Here is a 24,476-nt window from a genome sequence, read left to right as displayed (position 1 = left end):
TGTGTGGTATGTACACACACACACACACACACACATATATAATTTACAAACTGAACATCTTTTTTTTCTTTCTGCTGTGTCATGATGCAATATCATGTATGTATACATACAGAGATATCGGATATAAATCCATTATTGAAAGATCAAAGTCTATAGGACAGGACATGCGAATATGCGATATTGTACATTGCGCAACACTAAACGTATCTGTCTCACATCTTTCAACATGCTACGTACGGCGATTAACCAAAGTGTTCGACAATTCAGTGCCAGTGCATCCTCGATAAAATGTCATCGACTGGAAGGAAAAGTCGCGATCGTAACAGCATCCACAGAGGGGTAATATAAATATTTCATATTTTTAACATAAATTTGAATGTTTTCAAATATTAACGTTGGTTTTAAAAAATCCTACTTTTTGTTTATTATAATGCGAAAATAAATTAGAATTGCTTGATTTTTTTTATTTCTGAATGTTACGATTAGGTTATGTTTTGAATGTTTACAGAATAGGTTTTTCCATAGCGAGACGTTTAGCCCAGGAAGGCGCCAAGGTAATGATCAGTAGCCGTAAAGAAGCGAATGTGAAAAAGGCTGTAGAGGAACTCAAGTCCGAAGGTTTGCAAGTTGCTGGTACCGTCTGTCATGTAGGAAAAGCAGAAGAAAGGAAAAATCTGTTTGAAAAAGTAAAGAACATGATAAATCATCAATCTTTTTGAGAGAAGCTTATATCCTCATTTCTATAACTTTTCTAATTGTAGGTTGCGTCATCATATAAGTTATAATTATTATTGGTGTATCAAGTTATAAAATTGTGATAAATTACAGACCAAAAGCGACTTTGGAGGCTTGGATATTTTGGTGTCTAATGCAGGTATTAATCCGGTGGTTAGTACAGTATTGGACAGCGATGAAGAAGTGTGGGATAAGATTTTTGACATCAATGTTAAGTGTATGTATCTGCTAATGAAGGAATCTTTGCCACTTCTCAAATGCAGCAAATCACCTTCCATTATCATTATATCTTCACTCGCTGGATATCAGCCTTTTAATGTGAGTTTGATTGTGAAAACATTTTGTCCTTGATTATTATCTTCTCTATTAAATATTAACATAATAAAAGTATTAATAGTATTGTCAATATTTTTTCAGCTACTGGGTATATATTCAATTAGCAAAACTGCTTTATTAGGTCTGATCAAAGCTACTTCAAGCGAGCTTGCAAATGAGGGAATTCGTATAAACGGTATTGCGCCAGGAATAATAAAAACTAAAATGGCAAAAATGGTATTTTTCTATAACTTCCTAAGTTGTGTACTCTTGTTAAAGCTGTATGTCAAAGGGATATTTCATACATAAATTATTATGTTTTCAGCTTTACGAGTCGGAAGAAAGTCACGAATTTGCTATAATGAGTAGCAGCATGAGAAGACTTGGAATGCCCGATGAGGTTGCAGGCGTGGCTGCTTTTCTAGCAAGTGATGATGCTTCTTATATCACTGGCGAAACTGTAATAGTATCCGGTGGAACAAACGCAAGACTCTAAATTAATTTGTAATAACATGCTTGTTTTTTATATCATTCTTCAATTTATGTTTGTGCTATAATAACGCTGGGGAATTCTTTTTTGTTGGGGAATTATTTTTAAGAAATTGTGTGTATATACACATATATACGATATATACATATCTATAATTGTATTAATGGAAAGAAATTGTAAAAAGTATTACGTAAGGGAACAAAATAAAAACTAACAAAGTTACATATTTAATAATTGTATGACCGATATTCATAGTCCTTTTCTATTTTAATAATTAATATTATTTCAATTATTAAATTTTAAGGTAATACAGCTGATCGATTTTAACGTCTTAAAGTTGTATACGTACTTAAAACGCTTGTAAATAACGAGAAGTGACGAGGCACACAGAAGTGACTATGCATAATTTTAAAGTAAAAAAATGTATATTCACAAATTTTAAGACAAATTTATGAATTGGATCACATTTTATGTAATATTCATGTATCGTAATATAAGATTTTGATAATAACTTTATAATTAATTTCAGTGATAATTTAATAATTGATTTATGTTTGCAAATTCATGTGCTATTGAGCTATGCGTGACTAATTGAAAGTCGCGCTTTTTTTGCTGTTAAGTAAACATTGGTCGAAGCGATTGGCGTCAAATATTACCAAGTTAGGAAGAGACTGCATTCGATTTGAACGCTTTTGGCACTTTCAGCGTTTCTATTCTAACATAAAAACAGAATGATTAAAGCGCGTGAGCGTCCAAATTAAAATGCAGCTAAAATAGCTTGTCACGAAAATCTGAATAATTTTTCTTACGAAATGTTGCGCGAAATGTGACAAAATTTCGACGCCAAATAGGTCACATTTGACGCAATTCGACCGCATTATTGAAGCGTCGTGTCGTCATTGACGATCGTACGTCATCGCAACAGCAGCGTCTGCAATCCGACGCGGTCCGAAGTGGTCTGAATTCTGAATAGTCTGATGACGTCGCGTTTGACGTGAATCGCGGCGCGATCGATTCGTTCGATTCGAGCTCTCGAGCCGCCCGCAGCGCGCGACTGCGGCGACGAGTGACGACTAGTGACGACACCGTTAGGCGCCGCGACCGCGATCTACCTCTCCGCTCGCTTTTATTTACCCTATACACACATACACCCACACATAGGCGCGCGCACGCATGAGAGACGCTAGACACACGCTCGCTCGCTCTCTCCCTCCCCCGGATGATAAACATGGCTGTCGTGCATTGTGATGATTATCAGCGAGAGTTTGTGCGGCCGAGTGTCGCACCGAGTGAACGCGAGTAATATGGATGTGGCACGCCAGGCTCGGAGACCCAGGTAACGACGACGCCGTGTACTCCGTTTACCTCCCGCGTTTCCTTTCTCTTCCTCCGCCGCTGTCGTCGCCGTCGTGAAATCCGCGAATTTCACCTGACGGCCGACGGCGGGTGTTGTTTGTGTGCAACTCGCTCGTTATCCCTGTTCGCGCGACCCCCGTGGTTTATATCGCCAAGCCTTTTCCTATTTTTCGTCCATCTCCCTCTCCCCCCTTCGTCCCTGTGAACGCGAAGGTGAGTGAACTGCTTTGCTTTGCACGTCATGTATCGCTGATTGTATGGTCCGTCACGCGTTATTTGCGCTACCACTCGCACAGCCCCCTGACACCTTCGCGTTGTGTCCAAACGAAGCACCGTGTCATGTCTCATGGGATCTACCGACCCCGTGATCGCAGAGATCGACGCGCGTGCTCCCCTTTCCCTCGTTGTGGCTAATGTTACCTCTCGGGAAAACGCTCGTCGGAAATCTGTCGCTATGCGATGTATTATCAATACGTCAATTTCTCTGTTGCTCAGAGGCCTGGTGCTCCGTTTGCACGTTGTTTGCATATACGCCAATACTGTAATTTAAGTATGTAAGCACCGTTTATATGTTTAAGTTCAAGAGTTGAACAAATTTCGTAAATTTAAACCAATTTAAACTTTTAAATATCAAGTGTTTAATATTAATACTTCACATGTTTTTTAATGGCTAAAGTTTGCTCGAAGTGAAATTTTTTGCTTGCGTAAGCGTGAATTTTCATTTGTAATTTTAAATGAAACATTTGAGTACTCAAAACGCGATTTTAAAATGTAACATACGTTTCATCAGAAGGAAATATTTAATAGTAACGTATATAACACCGTATTTTTTTTACATTATAATTCATAGTAAATTAGATATAATTATTTATAACATTGAAGAAGAATTTAAATAAATAGGTAGATATACAATTGTCTTTAGGTAAAAGTATATGTGAGGAGTTATATTTCCCATTTTTGCATTATATCAGATTTATAATTTGTACAAATTAAAATCTTATACTGTGACATTAAATCACCTACTAATATGTATGCATACTGATTTGTTTCAGGCTGTCGTCTGGGTAAGCAATGAATGTACTTCGTATTTTGACACCGTGTGTGTTACAACGTAGACGCATAAGGGGTATAGATAATACTGATAAAAGGGACTCCTGGTTTATAAGAAGGCAGCTTGGAGATGCCTCTCACATGACACATAGAATGGGTGCTTCTGCATCATCAAGCATCACCAGTGTAGGTGGAGATTCAGTCCATGCAGCCAGACTCTCGGCGTCAAGTAGTCCAGAACAACATGGCATTTCAGTTAGGTACACTATCGACGTTTTACACATTTGCAATATTTGTATGTCATAGGATATGTCCCATTTGGCATTCACAGCGTTCGCGAGCATCATTCTTGTTTACGTTTGATAAATAACAAGAATAAAATTATGTTCGCGAGCGTTGCAAATAAAACTTATATTAGTCTTCTAATTTTCAAATAAAAAAACAATTGATTTGTGTTTTACAATATATGCACACATAAAGTTTTAATCATTATTAATGTGACTATTTTTAAATATTAAAATGTTTGTTTAAATATTATCTTATAACCAAGAAATGTAAATAAATAGTGAGTTTTAAAAGTATGCAGTGTTAAAATATTTTAAAATATATAAATAGATGAATAATGATTGAAAAATAAGAGCAACAGGTTTGATCGCACATCAAACTTTCTATAGTTGTTTATTCATGTATAGAGAAAAAAAGAAGAAGATGACAGGATTTGCGACGCTACGCAAGAAATTTATTAGAAGACGCCGTTCTTCTAAAGCGTGTGATCATGGTAGAATTATTAGAGACCTGGTGTCCACATGGAGTCACTTAGAAGCAACTGCTTTGCTTGAAGAGTATGAAGCGTTAGCTGCATTGAAAGATCTTCATGTTCAAGCTGAATTAGCTAGACCGCCAGCGGCTACTTTTAAGCAAGATCTGTCGATGTTATACGATTTCAAACACTGTTCCGATGTGGATCTTGTATATAGAGGAGCATGTTTTCCCGTTCATAGAGCCGTGCTTTCCGCCAGATGCCTATACTTTAGGGATTTACTGGCTGGTTGTCCTGGTATATATTTAACGACAGTTTACGTTCTCTTCATAAAGCAATAAAGTTTTTTATAGCAATTTGTTTTCTTTATAAATTAATTTTATGCACAAAATACTGTTTTATATATATATATATATATACACACACACACATATACACACACACATACACAATATGTAAAGACATATATACATATCTTTCATTAAAATTTGCAGGATATGGTGCTAGAATATGTTTGGAGTTAAGAACTCCACATCTTGAAGTGCAGATGTTCTCATTATTATTACGGTATCTTTACACTGGTGATATTTGTCCACACGATGCAATTTTGGAAGCAAACCTACTTCGACGACTCGGAGAAGAGTTTGGAACTCTAAATCCACTGGAACATGATCTCAGATATTTGCTGGATACCGGCGATTATGCAGATGCTGCTCTTGTATTCACATCGGACAACGATTATCAAAGACCGGATAGTGGAAGTTCGGAGTACGGATTTCGTCCGAAATTAGAGCTGCCATGTCACAAAGCAATACTTTCTGCGAGATCTCCTTTCTTCAGAAATTTAATACAAAGACGAACTAGATCGGGCGAGGATCACACAGAAAGGGCGCTTCACATACCTTCTAGAATAGTGTTGGATGAAAGCGTGATACCTAAACGATATGCTAGAGTATTACTACATGCTGTGTATTTAGATACCGTTGACTTATCGTTAATACTGAGAGGAAGCGGTTGTGGAAGCAGCGCTGGTAGTTTGGGAGAAGTAAGAAAGTCTTAGCATAGAACTATTCTGCTCACTTATATATATTAATTTTATGTTAATACTTTTATTTAAACTTACAGGTTCAAGCTCTAACACATACGGGCCGAATGCGACCAAGCCCACTAGAAGAAGCGATGGAGTTGTACCAGATTGGACGATTCCTCGAGCTTGATATATTATCACAAGGTTGCGAGGATCTTATTTTGGAGTACCTCACCTTGGAATCGCTACCAACTGTTCTCAAGTAAATCTGATTACTAATAAATTTTTTACAAAAGTTAAAAATTAAATTATATCATTTAAAAAATTTATATTACGTACAGATGGGGCAGTCAACCTCACGGATCAGCATGGGTGCACCGACAAGCGTTGCATTACTTAAGGGAGGAATTTCAGCCAATTGCTTCGTCCTCGATTCTTCATCAGTTAGATCATGCCCACTTAGCGAATGTTTTACAGAGCCATTTTTTACAAGCGAGCGAACTTGAAGTACTGCAGGCAGTGCTCAAGTGGGGCGAACACGAATTAGTACGTCGAATGGAGGATCGGGAACCTAATTTGCTTAGCCATACCGTGCATTCTGTGACAAGGAAGGGTATTAAGAAAAGAGATCTCAGCGACATCGAATTGCGGGAGATATTGAGTGAACTTTTGCCTCTTGTCAGAATAGATCATATATTGCCACCGAATAGCGAAGCATTAGTACAAGTATATTTTCTACCAAACATTTTTAATTATTTAAAAGAAAATATATCTCTTGTTAATATATTTTTTATGTTGACAAATTTTTAGGCTATTAGGAGAGGATTAGTTTCAACTCCACCAAGCCACATGATAGGAGATGAAAAAGATAATTTGAGGGTAAATGCTTGGATAAGAGGCGGAAAGAAAAATGGATTTTTTGTAAGGCCAAGGCTATTCATGCCGTATTATGAAGAGATCAAGGTAATAATAATATACAATTTTCAAAATCAGAAACACATTGATTAATAGAATAAATATACTAATTATTACTATATTTATTCAATATTAGTCCTTGGTGGAAGAACAGATGATTCAGGAAGCTGATTTAGTGAGATTACGAAAGCCACGATATGTGGCAGATATACCGGATGCGTTGTATATGGTTGAAGAGAAACCAAGAGCCATGGGAACTGCTGGTGTTGATGTCCTTGCAGCTGCATTTCCAGGTATTAACGATATTAAATTATTAGTGTTTCTCCTTAAAATTAACATAAACTTAGTTTTTATACATTATGTAGTTATTATATATACAATTTAACATAAAAATGCAGACTTGTAATAAGAAAGTGAGTGTGCTTAAATATTATTTTTAATAATGGTTGGACAGTTGATAAAAAATAAATTTATAGATAGGTTTAACTGATAATAATTGTGATGCAAGATAAAAGATCTTTTATTTGTGTTATAGTACCAGATTCTGCAACAATGGCCGCAATGTTGAAACGTGAGCAGAAATTGAAACAATCGCCCAGTTGTCAACGAGCGATAAGTTTGCCGCTTTCTTCACGACACGAAATTAATCGACAAGTGCGTCTACGCGTTGTCAGGGAGTTCAATTTACCCGACACTGTGGCCGATCTTCTTGAAGTAAGTCTTTCTATGTTATCTCTATGTTAGTTTATAATAATTTAAAGCAATAAACAATAATAGTAATAAAGCATGTATATAATAACATCGCATCCGTGTTGGATAAATTGGGAGCAAGAAAAATTAATACGAAAACAGACGAATATGCGAAAAGATAAAAGATTTCTGCGATTAAACCATAATACATAGTGCGTTTTTTTTATTATTTCGAATTCCGTGTGATAGATTTGTGTTCTATAGTTAAACCAGTACTCTTTGTTAATTTGCAGTGAAACAGAGATATTTAACGAGAGTGAAAAAGAGAATTTAAATGCAATTTAGTGCAGGAATAAAAAACAAATCTGGTTGTGAACGAGTGTCATAAAATGCTAGAAATATATATATCAATATAACATTCTAAATATTTTCAAGAATTTAAATATATTTGCGCGTATAAAGTTAAAAATATATTCTACACATAATTATTTTGTGATTGAGTAAATTGTAAATAAAGATAGGTAATAACTTTTGTTGTACTGTTTATTCTAAATTTTATTAATAATCATGTATTCTCATAAAATATTGCTTTATAATTTACAATATTTATACAAACAGTTATTTTTTTCTCCATTTTGTTTCGTTAATGATATATATGGAATTTATTATATATTATCAAAAATACAATAAATATATGTTTTCATTTTATAAAATTAAATTGATACTACAAGCTTTATGTGCGTCATGCGTACTATTTACACTAAAAAAATTACTTGTTTATGATACATTTTAAAAAATATGATTTTTAAATGTTATAAATATTTAAAAATGTGCCATTAAAACATTAGTCGCATTTTTAGTATCGACAGATACATTGCATATTGTTTGTGTTAATATTTCTATTATCAAATTAGTCTTAGCAGTTGACTTAGTTAATTGTTTTTCATTAGCTTCATTAGCTAATTTCTTATTATGTAATATTACCTAATATATCGTCTTATCACATCTAATATTGTCTGAAAACTTTTGTCATATATTTATATAAATATTAGCGCTTCTATAAAGTTACCTGTTCAATATTCTCTTTATGGTGACTAACTTTTTAAGAAGAGAGACATTTAAAAAAATTTAATGTTAATTGTCGTAAAACACTTTTTTAATAGTTACAAATTATATTTTTACTTACTATTTTCATACTAAAAAAAGGGATAATTCATAATCATGTTCTTAATTTGAGACAAAATTTGAGATGCGTTGTAAGTGAGACGAAGAGTTAAAATTTGGAATTGTGTCTCCTAATTTTAGACGGTTGTTCACCTTACTATATAGTAATTATTTTTTTTGTAATAAAAAACGACTTTTTCTAAAGAATTAATTTGCTATGGATAGAATTTTACGTTTAATCATTCCACGAGCCATCCCTTTCGATTGAATGTAGATAAGACGTGCAACATTTTTTGTTTATAATTATCGTCATCGATCCCACCTGTAAAAACGCATTCGTCTCCATCTTCGGTCGCCGTTTGTGAAACGGAGCCACGCGCTGCTTGTATTACTTGCACCATCATGATGCACTGGTTAAATTTGATGGGTGCACATTGATTCAATTGCTTCATAAATTGACTCTTAGGAAATGCGTTTGTGTCTAAATTTAGTGATTTTAAACTCGCGATAAAAGAGTCGTAATAAAAATCAATCATGTCGTCAAGATGATTGTCGAGCACTTCCTTTTGGGAACTTGATACGAGGAAAAATATGAGATCGTTTACACCGTAATTGTAGACTGTTAATTGGAAGTCCACAATCTTCATATTAATCGGCTTACCTGACTCATCGTATTTGAACATCATGTTATTTACCCAAAAATCATGATGCACTAGTGTCGCCCACGGTTCTTCCGGTGTTACATCATGTGTATATCCATATTCGATTGTCTTCTCGATTTTATTCAAATAAGCTTCTGCTTCTTTTATATTTTTATAATCATTATGCGCCTTCTGTATCATATCTACCGTCGCTTTTTCCGTGGCTTCGTGTAGGTTGAACTCTAGACAAGGTAGTACCGTTTTCTTGAAGAATTCGGGTTTCTTGAGCTTTAGGCCGATTGCTATGGCGTGTAGCTTGGCTAAATGGTTGATCGCAAAATTCATGTGCACTTGGTCTAGACCTATAATTCGGTCTTGCGTTATATAATTGTAACTCTTTAGATTTTCTAAAACGATAGCGGCCTGCTCATCGAAATGCTGCGGATCATGCAAACCTAATCTACCGCCTAAAAATTGCGGTACGATGACGCTTATGGATTCCCGAGGGATTCCGCTTTCATTTTGTAACTTCAAAAATTCTGGTGCTACCATGCTATAAAATTCTAGTTCCTTCTTGAATGTTAATGGACTGTCGAACAACTCTAACAAATACGCCGATCTTGGCGGTAATTTGACAACCACGTTTAGAGTTCTCTTCTTATCATTATGCCCAGCATTGATATTGACAGCCAGTATTATACTACCAAAGTTTTCTCCCGGATCTGTTAAATGTTTCCATTCCACATCGTGTATTTGGAAATCGGGGCCATACGTTTGCATTAACAATGTGTCCATATTTTTAACAGGGAGCATATCGAGCGTTTTCCTAACAGAAAAAGATTTCATATTAAAGAGAGTTATCATTTCAAAGAAAATAAATAAAAACTTTTAATTATACTGTGTGTGTGATTATATAATAATTGTACAGATTAAATGAAATTATTATAAAATTAAAATAATCAAATTATACAAATGTAAAAATTAAGCTGATATAAGCCGACAAGATATACGTGTGTAAAATTATTTATTAAAATAAAGTAGACGGTTCGACTCTAATTTTACGTCATCACCAGTACTATCTGACGAATTAATAAATAAAATAAAAATTTAATGTTTTATAGTATCTGATAGAATAACTTAATTCGTGAGTTAAGCAATAAAAATGAAATTGATTAAAGGTGAGCTGTCGAATAATGCGCAACAGTGTATACAAGCTTTCAATTACATTTAAGATTAAATCAACTAACATACATTGTACGTATTTGCTACGAGGAATTTCTTGGAAACTGAGGTTAAATCTTCTTTTACGTAGATTGGATGTTGTTTAGTCACCAATATCATGTATCTTGGGACTCTGTAAATTAAATTTCTTTTAAATTAAAACTAGAAATAATTAAGATATAATATATATTTATTTCAGCCAATTTTGAGTTTTTCCATTATAAGTTTTTAATTTTTAATACTTTTTAATTATACGCTACTAAAATTTATTTTTACGTAATAAAAAAGTGCAAAATATAAGTAAATTATAGCTACAAGTTTCAGGATTCACAGACTGTATAAATATAGAGAAAAATAAGATATTAACACGTATCCTGAGAAATTGGATTTAGATATTTAATCGTTTTATTTAATAGTTTAATAGGCTTAATTAATTAAATTAAATCTATCGCAAGTATATATAGAATTAATATCTCTTATCAATCGTAGAACTGATATTTCCACAACATAACATCAACAGTTACTAGATAATTTTGGGAAAGAGGCACGTGTTCTGGATTATGGATTATTATGGATTACATATTATTTCAATTTATTCAAAATGTTCAACTGAAATAATACAATAGTTATACCAATCCGATTTCAATGTTGTGGACTTGTATTAAAAGAAATTCTCAATATATTGAATTTGATTTCGATCGTAATTTAATAACAATCATAAATAAATTCTTTTTCCAAGTTTTATATTCGATATTTTATATAACTTTCTCTTTTTACAAATAATTTCTTCTCATTTTTAATAAGAAAATGACAGATTTATTAAGAATAAATTTTCTAAATAAATGTCCGTAATTTTGAGCATTTATTATGAGAAATGTGATCCTATGGAAAATTATTAATTTATAAATTGAAAGATCGAACATTCTTAGAATAATTTATAGTTTTTTAAACGCACATTTGATAACCTTTTTAAATTTTTTCAAATTCTATAGTTCCTAAAGTAATTGCTGTATAATTTACTTACAGCTTTATATATAGCTATAAATGTTATTGCACGCGTAGATATATCTGTAGCACTAATCTCCACGTTCGAAAAAAAAGATCACTGTATCGTCACTAGACTTTGTGTGCTATCCTCGATACAAGTGTACATGTGTTTGTAACTTCCTAACGTTCACTCGCGTGTATGTTCTAGCATTAACTGTCATTATGTTGTGAAGCGTCGCTATTTTATATCATAGTAAGGAGAGAACTTGTCGGTGGGCTGCTCACTAACTATGATTCGTTTATGCAAATTCAATTCATATTAGATAAACTAATCGTTTTCCTTATCTCATTTGTAACATATAAAATGCATTTTAAAATGTAATTGCATTTCATTTTAAAATCATGGAAAATTCTAATCATGATAGTTTGATTTTTGTCACAAATAAATGATGTGGAGGTCAATGATATAATCAGTGTGAGCTCAGAAAGCAGAACGCGAACGTCATTATTTTGCACTTACATGGATGCAAGTGAATCGACAGAAACTCAGTTGAGCCTTTCTGGCTAGATCAATCGACTATCGCGGCCGAAGAGCGTACAACCTATTTATAGTGAACTCGCGATACGAGAAACTTTGAGTGTTAAGATAAATGTTGCAGAAATGATGTCAGCGAATTCGTTGTTGTGATTAAACTATCCCTAAAGTGCGTAAACTTTTTTAAAAATAACAATTGCAACTTTGTTAATATCACACTGCCAGCTCATGCCACTGTAATTCGCTCTGCACTGTTTATCGCGTAGATAACGTTGAGTTTTTATGTTTTGTTTTACACTGTTTAACGTTGATGTCAAAAGACAATGGTCATTCAAGACTTTTATGGCTCATATCATATTGAGACATTCAATTAACTCGGTGCCCTGTATAATTGTTTGACTTCGTGACTGCAACGAACATGAGCCAACGTTACGTGACGTTTTATTTCTGGTAATAACACATTTATTTTCGGAAGTTGTTACGAATAAAGATCTCTATTTACCTCAATTTTATACATTTGTTTAATATTAAAATAATGTTATATATATATTATAACATTTTTTCATTCTAAATTCTTAAAATATTAGGAAAAATATATATGTATGTATATGTGTATGTGTAAAAATATTATCTAAATAGAAGAAAAAGATTAATAATTAATGAAAATAAATGCAAGTGCACGTTTATTAAACGCATATTATTAATATCAGGAGCATTACTCAGCTTTTTATTTTATATTACTTCTAGAATATACTGATATCTGATCAATATTGAAAGTAATATTGAAAGTTTGAGCATCAAAGATCACTCGGGATATCCGTGACCTATATCCCTATATTTGCGAAGATCTATCAATTCAATGTATTTTCAGAAAATATCAGTGGAATGTTTTTCTTCGTTTTATTATTTGTATTAAAGCAAATAATAAATTGAGAATTTGTGATTATAGAAAAAATATTATAGACGATAGTTAAAAAAAATTTTTTTTTTAGATAGATCAATTTAAAAATAAAATAAGTTACTGAAAGGCAATTGCAAACTACAAGGAAATGGAATGAGACGGACAAAAAATGGGAAAAACTTGAGGCAATATATGTATCTCTTCTTTTTCTGTGCATTATTATGTCATAATCGGTCAACAATCATTTAATTTTGTATCGTGTTCGCGATGATTATTTCTAGCTAATAGACTTGATCACGTTTCCACGCATATGCAAATGCATCTTTAATACGGAAGCTGTAGATTATCTCATCTCAGGTTCTCATCCCACGAAAGCTGCATTGACGAACGTTCACTCTTAGATGCATAATGTTATTTAACTCTACGTACGCGAGTTTCAGATTTCTCACGCTATCTTCCATCTTCGACTTCTTCGACTTATTCAAAGTCGTTAGCGAAAATTTCGCTGCACACGATTTCCTTCGACATAGTTTCAACTTTTAGTGCAAAATATCTTTATAACTCAAGTAGCTCAAAATAAAATTTCTAACTTTTAGTGTGAAATATCTTTATAGTGTAAATCAAAATAAAATTTCTAAAATTTTAATTAAAGTAGAATAATCGAACAGTATGATGTCTTTTGTCTTCAAATATTATTCTCGACTTATAAATATAAATCTGATACCTATGTTTTAATATATTTCCCGGATATAACTGAAGGCAATATAAATTATTTTTAAATAATAAGTGATTTCCTTGAACACAATTAATATAATAGATTAAACGATTCTTCAGATATTATCGAATAGAAACGCAAAAGAAAAAGAAAACTTCGATATTTCTTTGCGATCACTTACCTTTCTGTTATTAACCGACTTTATCGTTGCATCATTATTATACGTGCATAAATGATACATGATTGAAATGACACAATCGTGGCCATAACAATAAGCAAGTGTCGCGAATTAATTTAAATCGTAAGAAGGACGTGTATGCCAGGCACGAACTCAGCAGCTGCGTATCAGCGCAGTTTATCAAACTGAAAACTCGGAAGTTCAGTGTCATTGATACCGTCAATAATATGTTGATTTTCCTCGTTAAGCTCGACATTGTATTGTAATTTCATGGGAAGAATTAATATATCAGTTTGAATTAAATTGTTTTAAGAACTTCGAGCTATTAAATAGTTTATTAGGAAACTCCTACGCGGTTATACGTAACGCATATTAAACCGTTTATTACTGCAGTACTCAGAATATTTAATCAACATTAAGTCTGCTCAAAGTGGAAGATATTTCTTGTGTTCAATGTGAAAGCTCGTCATGCAAAACAAATGAACTCAATACAAGAAAGTTTATCACGATACTTTTTGCTTAAAAGCTACCGAAACGGCGTATTTATGATCGGAATTAATGATGATCAATTTTCAAGCATGCTAGGCACGTTTGTAGACAAGGTTCGAAACGTGTTTTATATTAAAATCACATCTGCATTCACTGTTCATACACGCAGTCGTTCGCCAATTCTTATCTTTCGAATATAGTCCTTGATTTTTGTGTGAGTTTGTACGATATCAATACTCTGATTATACAATATCATTTTGGCCTTCACGTTGTATTAACGAGGAGAAATAAAGATAAAATGTGAGATAAAATAATATTACAGATCTGTTATTAAAGTAAAATAAATAAGAGAAATATTAGGATTTTTGCCTGTCGTACGTATAATTGCCTTTTTAGATACTAACGTTTTTTAAATGGTATTTCACTTTAAATGATATTTAAATCTTTTGTCGTTTCACGAAATTGTTGAAAAACACGCGCCAAGATCCTCTCGCATTTAACTAGAATGACTCTGAGTCTTTGTACAAGTTAATGTATTAATAATTATAATCCACATTTGCCTTACACTATTAAATTCATAATATTAAATTATATTTAATTTGAATTGCTTTTAATCTTTTCTATAAACCATCACTGCTCCTATACTCGATATATCACTAATTTATTTAAAACAATGGAGTTAAACAATTTAACTCGAGAAAACATATTAAATTTAATTCAAATGTAATTTATTACTTACTGAATGCATACGTTAATGTGGACGTTGTTTACTTTGAAACTAATTCCAGAAATGGATTAATTTACGTTTTGGCACATATGGAAGTTAAAAATAACAAAATATTTAACGATACAAGTTCGATATAAGCTCGATATAAGCTTTTAGAATGAGTGTAAATGCTTATGCGCCAATTGTGCATTTATTTAAAGTCGGAATAGACGTAGAAAAAAGTTTTATTATATAATCATCACTTGTGTGTTCGATCTACCGGTTATATTTTACATATACGTTACTATTAATGAGTACGTCATTTACCTTAACACTGATAGCGCGATACGCGAACGAGACACATTTATCAGGAATGCGATGTTACCGGCGTGGCGTAGTTGGTATGGTAACACGTGCGTAATTGGAAGCAATTAAATAACATTAAATTCTATTTTTTTTTTTGCGAAGTCTTATGCACTGCGACGCGTAGGTTTGGCACGGCACTTTGACACAGCGCAATTCGCGCGACTAACGTTGTGAATAGACTCTCGTCGCTGTTTGACTTTGCCTCTTATTCTCCCCCTTTTTCTACACTGCTGTTCGCATTATCTACGTCTTCTAACGCAACGTCGAATTAGACGTCCGCGCAAAAGCGACTTGAATTAGCGCTCTGAGATGATACTTGATGCGAGATGCGCATTTTGTCTCAATGCAATGAGATGCAAACGAGTCCTCAAGAGACATTCTTCCTCTCTTCGTGAAACTGCGAATCTTTTCGAACAGCTGCGCCGTTGAGATTTTCCAATGTCAACGGTGATATACTTATTTTATATTTATATATAATATTTATTATTTTATATAAATACTCTATCTACAAAAATAATTAGATTAATATGGATTTATGTTGTGAAATTTTTTTCAGTATAAAGGATTAAATATTCAAGTCTTCTTTCTATCCTTTTAATTTTTTTATTAACATAAGTAAAAGTTGCTATTTAAAAAAAATAAATATTGATTGTACTTAAAAAAAAAAATTTTGTTATTATATTTTTCTATATTTTTTAAGGATTTTTGAAGTGATTTTAAAGACGATAGAATGATATATTTTAACATATCCCAAAACAGTAGTTGTATAATTTGCGAAATTTTGAAATTATATGTATTTTCTAATATTCGAGTTATATCGATATTTATCTTGATGAATTTTGTTCATATTTGCGCGATACAAACGCGCCAGCAGTGTAGCCGACTTTCGATATCGGACAAATTAGCAAAAACCACGAGCAGTACTGTGCTCGAACGATGAGACGGCATGCAACGTCGATACGTATATTGATAGAAAAACCTAGATACGGAGAACGAATATTCTGCAGTATGTTTTATTTTAATATTTTTTATTTACCTATATTGTTTTATTTTTTTTGTATATTTATAAAATGTTACGCCAACATGCTTTCGTGATACAATTTATTACAATAACAATGCAAACATAATCCTTACTCAGGATGTAATTTTTAATTAGCAGAATTTTTTTCTCAACGAGATATATTATTACAAATATGTCACATTTTAATTCAGTAAAATGTCGCTGTTTTTCTCTCAGAGTTTTTATTGACTATACACGAATGACATGCGTATGATGATATCCTGAAGAGCGGCTGTGTGTTCACAAAAAATAATTTATCTTTATGTCCCGGTTTAAATGCGGTTTGTACAGCGATAGATATATACGTGGTGTCGCACTGGGGTGACAAGCGGATGAATCATGAAACGACACTTGCGACTACTATACCAATCGGATGAAACGCATGCAATCTCTATAGCGTACCTGGTGCAGTATTATGCATGAATAAATGCAGAAATGTATTATCAAATACATGCGACATGTTGCATCACTGCGGCTTCGGTGTTATGGGTAAAATAATGTGAATCAGCAAACGCGAATTACAAGTCTGAGTACTCAAAACTATCTCCATTTATTTCCAAACAATAGAAGGTTATATAATATTGTTAGATCTAAGTAATCGATCTAATCTTAAAATGTAAAGTATAAAAGTCGTTTTATTCGCTGCTTTTGCTTATCGTAATAACACTAATCTGCGATAAAATATTTTATTTAACAATTTTACTTGTTTTTATGTATTTTGCCTGCAGCTGTGCGAACATAAATCCGCTCTTTAAATTTACCTCTTACATCACAATTTTGAGAAAAACTGCGTCAAAGAGCAAAAAAATAATCTTGCGAGGATTTTTATGTTGTAATACTGACAACAATTTTTTTCTAAATTTTATTAATGTGTCATGCAAAAGATCAGCTTTTAACTTTAAAATATATTTTTATTTTATACAATATAGGTATAATTTTTTGAGGTATAGTAATTTGAAAATAATTCTTCCCATGCAATACATAGAAAAAGCTTTTTATTCCATCTTAATATTATATATATTGTATATATATATATGTGTGTGTGTGTGGAAAGTAAGTACTTTTGTGCTTACATAATACTGTACTCATATTATCAGATTATACTAACAATAAATCAAAAAGCAATAATATAAAGTCGACAATACAATATGACTATTTTAAAACTATTAAGTATATCTCGAAAACGAAAAATTATATCGAAACGAAACAAAATTATTTTGGAGCTAAAAATTAATATTTTTGCGTGACATTAATGAAATATAAAAAAAAATTGCTGTCGGTGATACAACGTTAAAATCGGATTTTGTAACAGTTTGACATCAAAATTGCGACGTGATAAAACAATTGGTAAATAAAATAACATCGTATTGAGTGACCTAAAAAAATCTATAGGAAACGATTACGCTTCGTTGAGGCAATGATTTCAAAGTATAAATTTGAACAGATGTAAATGAAGACAAGGAAAATTTAATATATTTGAACAGTTTTATTATTTAATACATGTAATTTAGAATTTAACGTACGCGCGTGAAGAGAAATAGAATTTAATTTGCGACCGCCGTTTCTGTGGCGAATGTCAAACAAATTATTGAACGTGTTTCGTAATGCAGGTAGCGCACGGAGACTCTTTTTACACGTTACGCGAATATGAAGCGTTATATACTGTTTGTAAAATTATGCATGTTAATATCGTCGCACATACGTGTTTGTCAGTCCAACGTATCGTCATGTACGGATGACATAACATTTCAAAACAATATGATGTACCAAGAGAACTTTGGTGATCATTCGAAACGATATCGTATATTGCTGACGCGAGATCAAAAAGCAATCTCATCATCCTGCAATTTGCTTGTATCGAGTTGTTTGTTGTTTTTGTGAAATGACTCAGATATGCAAGATAGATTCAAGGAAACTTATAAATTTTGCCGATTGAATGAATCGTTTACCGAGTTCGATAATTAATTTCTATTATCGCTTCGCTTACGTCTTTATAATCTTTAGAATTAATATTCATCGTTAAACTCGTTCTTCTTATGGAGAAAATACAAAATATTTGATCGCTGTCCTGATTGAATTGCAAAAAAATAACATCATAGTAGGAGTTACATATTAAACATTTTGTCTCATTTGAATATTACAATAGTTCTTCGAAGAATGGTTTTTTATGCATCGCGTTATTAATATACAGCAGTTACGTTTAAGTCTTTCAAGTTTTCAAAATTGATTACTTTTAATTGGAACGCAACACAATCGTCATAAATTTTATGCCAATAGTGTATCTATCGTTATTTACAAGCTTTGTTTAACACATGCGGTTCAATATCTTGCGGTAAGACCGTTGTTCAATACGTAAACATTATTCTAGATAATATCGCGGAAGTGCTCAGAGGTTCTCTTGTGTATCATTACAACTCGATATTATCGCTCGCTATTTTGACTCATGCGACACGGCGTAATGATTTAATATCTTCCGGATTAGAAAAGTGCTCTAGGAGTGACGTAATAGTTTAATACCTCCGAGATGAGAGACGTATAGTCTGAGTAGCGTGTCAGATAGACAAAAACGCAAAGAAACCGCGTTCCGAGAAGAAAATGAACAAAAATTACGTGTAATTTCCGTGTTGCGCGGAAAGAATGCTTTATCATTTGTCGAGCGAGACGGGCGGGATCAGGTGTGGGAAGAAAAGGCCTAATGGGAAGACCGGCACCTGAGAACAGGTGCGAGTTGTGCCGCTCGTGAAATAATCGCGCGTGTCGTCGCCGCTCGCTAATTTACGACAACCGCATAACGTATGCAAGGCGTCATTCCCTGTTCGTTGCATTAATGTCTTCCTAGGCAACGCGTACGGCACACGTCAATTAGGTCACGGCTCACGTTCTATTTCAGTAGATAGGTGAGGAAAGACCCTCACCCTCGGCCCGGAGGACGTAAACGGAGATTCGCGTTTCTACGAGTTTGTTTTGTAAAATCTCCTCATTCTCTCTTCAATTAGCAAAACCGATAATGTGGAAAGGTGAGGGTTTTTATATACGAAACAAATTCATAGAAATAAAATTCAACGTGTAATCGACTTTAATTCTCACTAATTTATCTCGTCTATTTACGCTATCCCAGTCTCAGACTCTATCCGATCCCCTCGTCGACGAAGCTTCGATTAATATTTCCCGGTGTGATACTGTCGACGTCCCACAAACCGCTGTCACCCCTCTCTCTCTCCCCGCTTAATCGCGGGGTCTTTCCCCTTCTGTATTATTCCGAGCTTTTAATGCATCTTTCATCTAGCGGACAGCGCGCGATAAATTGCCGGCATATCGATTTCAGAACACAGCGTCTTACAGTATGAAAGAGCAAAACGAGCAGAGGATGACAGATATAGAGGACATTGACTCGCCGGGCATGGGTATTCGTGTGAGAACTACCGCCCCGGTGTGTTACGGGAGGAACATGACATTTCCTCGGCCGACTTCGTCTTACGCACATAGACACGAACTTCCAGCTATAGTGACCGAGGGAGAGAGCAGACATGCCGAGGTAAGGGACGGCATGCTTACGTTGTTGTATTTGTATTACCTCGCGGGTGATTTAAAAATCTTGCGTATTCAGGCCTAGATATTTTTAATTACAATCCGGATTAATTAACTTCACATTATCCGATCTCGCTATCGAGCACTCTTAAACTGTTCATTTCTTTGATGTATAGTTAGTGTACAAAAAAATTATGTTTTATTTAATAAAGAACAGAGAATTGATTGTCTAAGCTAGTCTAAAGGTATATAGTCCGAAGATATAAATAAAATAACTTAGATCTAAAATATATTTTTTTATAGAAAAAAATGTAATCTCCATTATCGGATTTTCTTGATTATTTAATGTTTAGGGCCTGTCTTTATTAGGTCGGATAATCAAGGTTCTATTATAGATCTTCTCGATCCCTCTCGGTATTGCGAGACGGAATTATGAATCTAGTTGGGAAATGGCAAATTACAGGGCCGGCTTGTACAATCTGTACTCTTGGTGTAAGCGCATGGGCGAGTCTTAAACCGTGGTTACAGAAATGTTTTCCTCTATTTGTGTAGCAGCGCGAGTCTTTGTCGTTTTATCTTTTTTTTTTTTCACCTCGTAATCATATCACTGCTCCGTGATCGCGATATCTCGCTCGATTAGTCGCTTCCTCGAGAAACGGATTACGCAAACAGTACGCCTCCGACTTGTTTACAGCGGCAAGAGGGCAATTCCTGCAGCGATGGCCAACTGTCGGGCGTGATGCCGGATGTAGCGATGGCGACGTCCTCCTTCGGCGCTCTGCATTTAATCGAGGAGCAGGAACTGGAATTGGATCTCGGTGACGGGGCGTCGCACCTCTTACCGCATGTTTCCCCGTCGGGCGGAACCATTGAGCCGGCTGCTCACCGGTCGTCGCTTCCTCATCAGCATCAAAGACACTTCTCCGGCCCGCCACCTCCACCTTATGTGTATCATCGTGCTGGCACTGCCTTACCGAGGTTTATTTGAAATTTATATATGATGTGTGGATAGAGAGCGAACAACGTGGCAACTACTGACGATCCTTTGTATTCCTTCCTCTCTCAATTTCTCTTTTTTCTCTCCTTTTCCTCTGTTTTCCAGTTTATTATTACATAGCCAACTCTCTTTCTCTCTCTCTCTCTCTCTCTCTCTCTCTCTCTCTTTCTCTCTCTCTCTCTCTCTCTCTCTCTCTCTCTCTCTCTCTCTCTCTCTCTCTCTCTCACTTTCTCTCTGTCTGTCTGTCTCTCTCTCTTCCTATCTATCGTAGTAGATATCGATCAAACCTTGTTATTGCGGGTACAAATTTATTACAAGGATAAATTGTATGTACATTTTTATTTAAAATAAGCTTAAAAAAAGGGTAGAAAGTATTTGATTTAAGAGTATTCGTAATTTTTCCTCGGATCTGGAAGTTATGCCCTGTGAACATACAAAAAGAAAAAAACTTTGCTTATCGAGTACGATGCGAACGTATACAAAGTATACGAAAATTTCACACCGTACAATCTATATATATAAATATAAATATAAATATAAATATATAAATGTAACGATTAAGTGCAATCGTGTATGAGAAGAAACTGCGATTGTGATTTATACATATAAAAATGTAATCGTGATATGTGTATGTGGGTGTACTTATGTGTATGTGTGCGCGTATGTGTGTGTACGTGAGGAACATAATGTGTGTCCGCGTTTCCGGCTCTGAAGTGTCAAGACTGTTAGCAAGAAAGTCTTCAGCAAAGAACAAAAAGAAACGAAAGAGGAACAATGTACGGGATATTGAATAAATCGCGCCTTGTCACATGACCATCCTTATACTCTACATAATAATAATTACAGGAAAGTGAAAGTGCCGCGTATTCCTCGTACATTTGTTTCTTCTCGTAGAGAAAGCGTAGCGACGACGGCGGCGGCAGTGGCGGCGGCGGCGGCTACTCACGCGAGCGGAGCTGCGAAGCGCTTGATGACATTTTGCCATGCTAAACTTTTTAATTTTTTCTCTCTTCTAGGGCAGTTTCGATGTATGACGGGCTATAGTAAGGCTGTAAGTACACAAGAGAAATTCAATCGATAAAACATATATCGCGCGCTTAGAGATGACGTCCGGGGCGCTTCGGGTCGTAAAAAGCGTGCGTGACGTTCACGATATTTAATGGGTTAATTAATTATCGCTAAGTGCCCGGGTGCATGAGAATTTTCTAAGAAAAAGTTTTCCATGAATTTAAATGTACGCTTCCGCCGGCCTTGCTCCGCCGCGGCTTTGTAATATATCTACAAACAGGGCACGTACTATATACAGGGTGACCCAGAAGTCGCGTATCATCTCTCGATAGTCGTTAAAGTTGTGAAAGGAATGGTACTTTAATTTCGGAATATCATTTTCTTAAGTTAAAACTGCTTGGAAGTTCTTGGGAAACTAAGTTCAAGAAAGCATGCAAATGTATACAACACCAAATTTTATTCCTTGCGTAATCTCAGGAAGAATTTAATTTATCAGAATTTAAATAAACTGCCAAGTTAGGAAGATAAAGTACTGAAGTAATAATAATAATGATAAGTGAGAATAACGTCTAATTAAATTGTCACTGATTCTTAGGAAAAGGATCCGTCACATCGACCTGCAATGGTCAATGATGAATTTGCAAGAAAGTTTGTTTCTGGGTTACCGTGCGTATTTCATTCCGTAAAAGTCATAAAATGTCAGACTTTATTTCAATACTTCCGTGCAATACAAGTAGTAAACGGTGGAAAACTAGTCACTTTCACTTTCGTTGAAGCAACAACGATCAGGCGGGAATTAATCACTTTAAGCGTACAGATTAATATCGTCAGATAGTAATTATTCCTTATTTAATATGGCTCTTCGGTGTCGACATGGGATGTAATTACGTATTAAGATACTCAATTATAGGGTCCGTATATTCAAGAATTCCTTTACCGTCCTTACGTTAAGTATTCGAAATTATTTCCTGCGTATATATATATACAAACCATAAATTAATCTCGTTCAATTAATTTTATCGATTGTATTATATACGTTTCGTTATGTCTTCTTAGAAGAATACATTTCGTCCTAGAAAATGAAATTCGGCGTTGTTATCACCGCTGGCATAAATTGTGATATTATTCGAGAAAAGTTATTGAGTTCAGTCATTGTGGCTTAGAATTTCACTTGCAGACCTGGGTTTAGAACGATATATGATTATGTAAAATAACGTTAATTGTACGCGATTCAAATAAGCTATAAACCGGTCGTCTGCTTTGTAAAAGCGCATCACTCGTGTTCACTATCTTGCGAATCGTAAAATTAATTGAATCTGTATCTGAAACGATCTTAGATCGTGAATCCACGATGGTGTCAAGATAATATCAAGAGTGAACAACAATTCGTGAATCCACGATCGATTGACGAAGTTATGATTTAAATAAAGCAACTAGACCAACTTTTAAGACCAGAATAAAAAAAAATAGTTATCACGTAGATAGATTAATATTGTATAGACTGAAGTATATCGCGAGAGTAGTATTTTGACATTCATATAGTTCGTGCGTCGCAAAAAAGGGAAGAAAAGCGATTTTTTAGGTTCTTCCATTCAGACATTCACGATTTCCTTCATTTCTTCCACGAAGTTGTTGATTTTTGTAAGCTGAAGTGTTAATTATGTTCGCTGCAAAATAAAATTTTCGGACAGTTTATCTTTTTTATGACTCACATGATAGGTGGCTCGCTAAGATATATTTAAAAATAAAGTTTAATAAATATTTCAAAATGGAAAGAGAGGACTCGCTGTTATTTCTCCGTTCTTCCCAGCACAATTCATGTTCACGGGGTGGAGGGGGGGGGGGGTTTATATAAGTATCCGTCATAAGTAACCGTCAGCGAAATCACAAGATTTATCCCCGCGTCCAACTCGTGTTTTACAACACCAAATAATAAACGCGTTACATGAACAGGCGCACTGTTTTTAGCAAAATAATACCCGAGGACCGCAAAATACATCAGAACGGATGCTTAGGGAACGTCAGAACTTTCCAGCGCCATTATTCATACCGAATTTATGTAAAAGCGTTGTACATACTCGGAGTGCGGCGAGGAATACCGCCCAGCAAAATCCAGCCTCACCATATTCGCTCTTGACGTCACGCCGCGCTTACGCGCGTATAACAGATCGACGGGCTGCATCGCATAATTCAGCATGTAAAGTCGACAATGACTTGTGTCGTTCAAGTGAAAATTCTTGTTGCCCCGTATTTTCACTGTTGCGCAAAAATAACTCGTCGCGAGGAACTTATCACGTAAATCCAGTGTTTAATATAAGCGAACAAATTTACTGTGAATAATAAGCAGCTGGAAAATAAACAGGAGAAGATTCTAATCTTTTTACGTCCAATTTAAGTTTTCTTAAAATATATCCTCCACGATGAAAATATTATAAAGTGAAATAATATTATCCCTTCCGAGTAAAACCGATGTTGCAGCTTGTTATATAAGTTGCATTAACTTCCTCGAAATTATTAACAGCGCTCGTTACGGATGTTTAAGTTTAGCTTGATTTAGGCTTCGGTTCGCGTGATTGCATCCACTTACGGGAAGTTACGTGTTCTTTAATTCGCGAGTTTAACTTTAACGGCAGGTTTTCAAA

General features: G+C 34.4%; 3 protein-coding genes across 6 annotated transcripts; 2 read left to right on the top strand and 1 right to left on the bottom strand.

Annotated features, from left to right (window-relative positions):
• The first annotated feature begins 46 nt into the window (after positions 1-46).
• Positions 47-1,645, top strand: Dhrs4 (Dehydrogenase/reductase 4). The gene is made up of 5 exons (XM_018537995.1): positions 47-339; positions 509-686; positions 829-1,053; positions 1,153-1,287; positions 1,376-1,645. Exons 1-5 carry the CDS (start codon positions 173-175, stop codon positions 1,544-1,546), a joined length of 876 nt encoding a protein of 291 aa, XP_018393497.1. The 5' UTR covers positions 47-172; the 3' UTR covers positions 1,547-1,645.
• Positions 1,646-2,767: 1,122 nt separating this feature from the next.
• On the top strand, positions 2,768-20,916 carry LOC108772467 (BTB/POZ domain-containing protein 7). Its single transcript, XM_018537997.1, has 11 exons — positions 2,768-2,876; positions 3,949-4,206; positions 4,639-5,003; positions 5,201-5,751; positions 5,832-5,995; positions 6,075-6,459; positions 6,544-6,696; positions 6,785-6,941; positions 7,184-7,362; positions 19,627-19,836; positions 20,524-20,916. The coding sequence occupies exons 2-11, from the start codon at positions 3,968-3,970 to the stop codon at positions 20,815-20,817; spliced, it is 2,697 nt and encodes an 898-aa protein (XP_018393499.1). The 5' UTR covers positions 2,768-2,876; positions 3,949-3,967; the 3' UTR covers positions 20,818-20,916.
• On the bottom strand, positions 8,594-15,442 carry LOC108772463 (uncharacterized). Of its 4 annotated transcripts, none has more exons than XM_018537990.1 (3): positions 15,203-15,441; positions 10,395-10,497; positions 8,594-9,969 (listed from the first exon to the last, which is right to left on the bottom strand). In XM_018537990.1, coding segments are annotated over exons 2-3 (1,230 nt in total). In that variant the 5' UTR covers positions 10,397-10,497; positions 15,203-15,441; the 3' UTR covers positions 8,594-8,741. The 4 variants fall into 4 exon arrangements, with proteins under 4 accessions (XP_018393492.1, XP_018393494.1, XP_018393493.1 ...); XM_018537992.1 differs by lacking the exon at positions 15,203-15,441 and adding an exon at positions 11,872-11,905; XM_018537991.1 differs by lacking the exon at positions 15,203-15,441 and adding an exon at positions 11,389-11,433.
• Positions 20,917-24,476: the final 3,560 nt, after the last annotated feature.

This window comes from Cyphomyrmex costatus, unplaced genomic scaffold, assembly GCF_001594065.2.
Source record: "Cyphomyrmex costatus isolate MS0001 unplaced genomic scaffold, Ccosl1.0 scaffold189, whole genome shotgun sequence".
Taxonomy (NCBI): Eukaryota; Metazoa; Arthropoda; class Insecta; order Hymenoptera; family Formicidae; genus Cyphomyrmex; species Cyphomyrmex costatus.
Note: the sequence above shows the minus strand (reverse complement) of the source record. Positions and strands in the feature narration are given on the sequence as shown.

What these genes read in the sequence shown, in the direction of transcription:
- Dhrs4 (XM_018537995.1), top strand. Translation starts at nt 173, where the DNA reads ATGCGATATTGTACATTGCGCAACACTAAACGTATCTGTCTCACATCT. An exon ending in GTAACAGCATCCACAGAGGG is followed by an intron (nt 340 to 508) that starts GTAATATAAATA and finishes GAATGTTTACAG; the next exon opens with AATAGGTTTTTCCATAGCGA. An exon ending in AAACTAAAATGGCAAAAATG is followed by an intron (nt 1,288 to 1,375) that starts GTATTTTTCTAT and finishes TTATGTTTTCAG; the next exon opens with CTTTACGAGTCGGAAGAAAG.
- LOC108772467 (XM_018537997.1), top strand. Translation starts at nt 3,968, where the DNA reads ATGAATGTACTTCGTATTTTGACACCGTGTGTGTTACAACGTAGACGC. An exon ending in CAACATGGCATTTCAGTTAG is followed by an intron (nt 4,207 to 4,638) that starts GTACACTATCGA and finishes ATTCATGTATAG; the next exon opens with AGAAAAAAAGAAGAAGATGA. An exon ending in GCGCTGGTAGTTTGGGAGAA is followed by an intron (nt 5,752 to 5,831) that starts GTAAGAAAGTCT and finishes TTAAACTTACAG; the next exon opens with GTTCAAGCTCTAACACATAC.